Source organism: Olea europaea, unplaced genomic scaffold (assembly GCF_002742605.1).
Source record: "Olea europaea var. sylvestris unplaced genomic scaffold, O_europaea_v1 scaffold29413, whole genome shotgun sequence".
In the NCBI taxonomy this organism is placed as follows: Eukaryota; Viridiplantae; Streptophyta; class Magnoliopsida; order Lamiales; family Oleaceae; genus Olea; species Olea europaea.
Window position 1 is genome coordinate 1 of NW_019248014.1, and position 1292 is coordinate 1292.

General features: G+C 36.9%; 1 protein-coding gene across 1 annotated transcript; it reads left to right on the top strand.

The window, feature by feature from the left end:
- The first annotated feature begins 6 nt into the window (after positions 1–6).
- Positions 7–851, top strand: LOC111384581 (probable LRR receptor-like serine/threonine-protein kinase At2g28960). Its single transcript, XM_023008880.1, has 2 exons — positions 7–201; positions 345–851. The coding sequence occupies exon 2, from the start codon at positions 345–347 to the stop codon at positions 606–608; it is 264 nt and encodes an 87-aa protein (XP_022864648.1). The 5' UTR covers positions 7–201; the 3' UTR covers positions 609–851.
- The last annotated feature ends 441 nt before the right edge of the window (positions 852–1292 follow it).

Below are 1292 nucleotides of genomic sequence, written 5' to 3' on the forward strand. Positions count from 1 at the left end.
GAGTTCAGACAATTTTCGGAAAAAAGTGATGTCTACAGTTTTGGGATATTCCTTTTGGAATTAGTAAGTGGGCAGGAAGCAAGAGACTTGCTTTCTTCGGACATCAATCAAAACCTTGTTGAATGGGTATCTAGTTGTTTCTCACACAATGTTATTTCATATCTATACATCGTTGGACATTTGATCACGACATATACGCTGGTACTAAAGTTGTGTTCCTTGTTATACAAGATGGATATTAAGAGCGTGCTAAACAAGGGCTAAAGCTCTTGTTATTAATGCATTAGATGAGCAGCTAACAAATGCAGGTGCATCTTATACGTTTCTTTCTTCTATTTTCTCAGATGCAAAATCTTCAGGAATCTGGCAGTATTTCTACCATCATTGATCAGAGATTGGGAAATAGCTTTACTACAAAAGGCATGGAAGAGTTCTTACAGTTAATAATGCATTGTGTATTCCCTTCAAGTGAGAAGCGTCCCAAAATGAGCTATGCAGTAACGGAACTGGATCGTATACTTGAGAAAGAAATGAGCTTGACAACAATTATGGGAGAAGGAACGCCTGTTGTGACCCTTGGAAGCCAGCTTTTTAGGGCTTCAAAATGATAAGAAATGGGAATCACAGCTTTGTATAATTTACTTTCTTGGCATTTTTTGTTATTTGTATAAAGAGCAGCTGGATGATTTTTACCTCATAGTTCTTCTTTGTATACTAAAGTATAGTTAACGGTACAGTGAAGGTTGAGTGGGGATTGGCACTATTGGGCTGGTGATATAATTTTTTTTTAATTTTTCTGTACAATTCATGTTAAGAAATGTACAAGAGATTTATTTGCTTCCTTGGGTTAATTTGCTGTTTGTAGGACTAAATCACTTTTGTCTGTCATTACTGTCCAATTTTGACTTGGAAAAAGAACTATTTTAAATTACCTGAAACTGAAATTAAAGGATTTTGCCCCTTGTACAGGGCAAATTGCCAGGACGCAGTTTGCAGGGCTGAAATTGCAGCCCTGTGTTAGCAGTTTTTTCTTCTTTTTTTCGACTGCTAGTGAGAATTAGCCAAATGTGTATCTGTAAAACCCCCGATAAAAAATTCCTGTAAACGAAGCAGGGTTTGAAATTAAATAATCTTGTTTGGTCCTCTGTTGAAAAGAGCTGTTCTTGGACAATCCGGCCAAGAAGCTCGTAGGACGAAGTTCATTTTCCCCTCTCGATTGGAAGAATGGACTCAAAAGTGAATTTATCATCGCTATTGGGATATGGTTAAACAACAATTTCTCATCCAGGTTT

Bases quoted from the DNA above. Each gene is read 5' to 3' on its own strand.
- LOC111384581 (XM_023008880.1), top strand. From the start codon at position 345: ATGCAAAATCTTCAGGAATCTGGCAGTATTTCTACCATCATTGATCAG.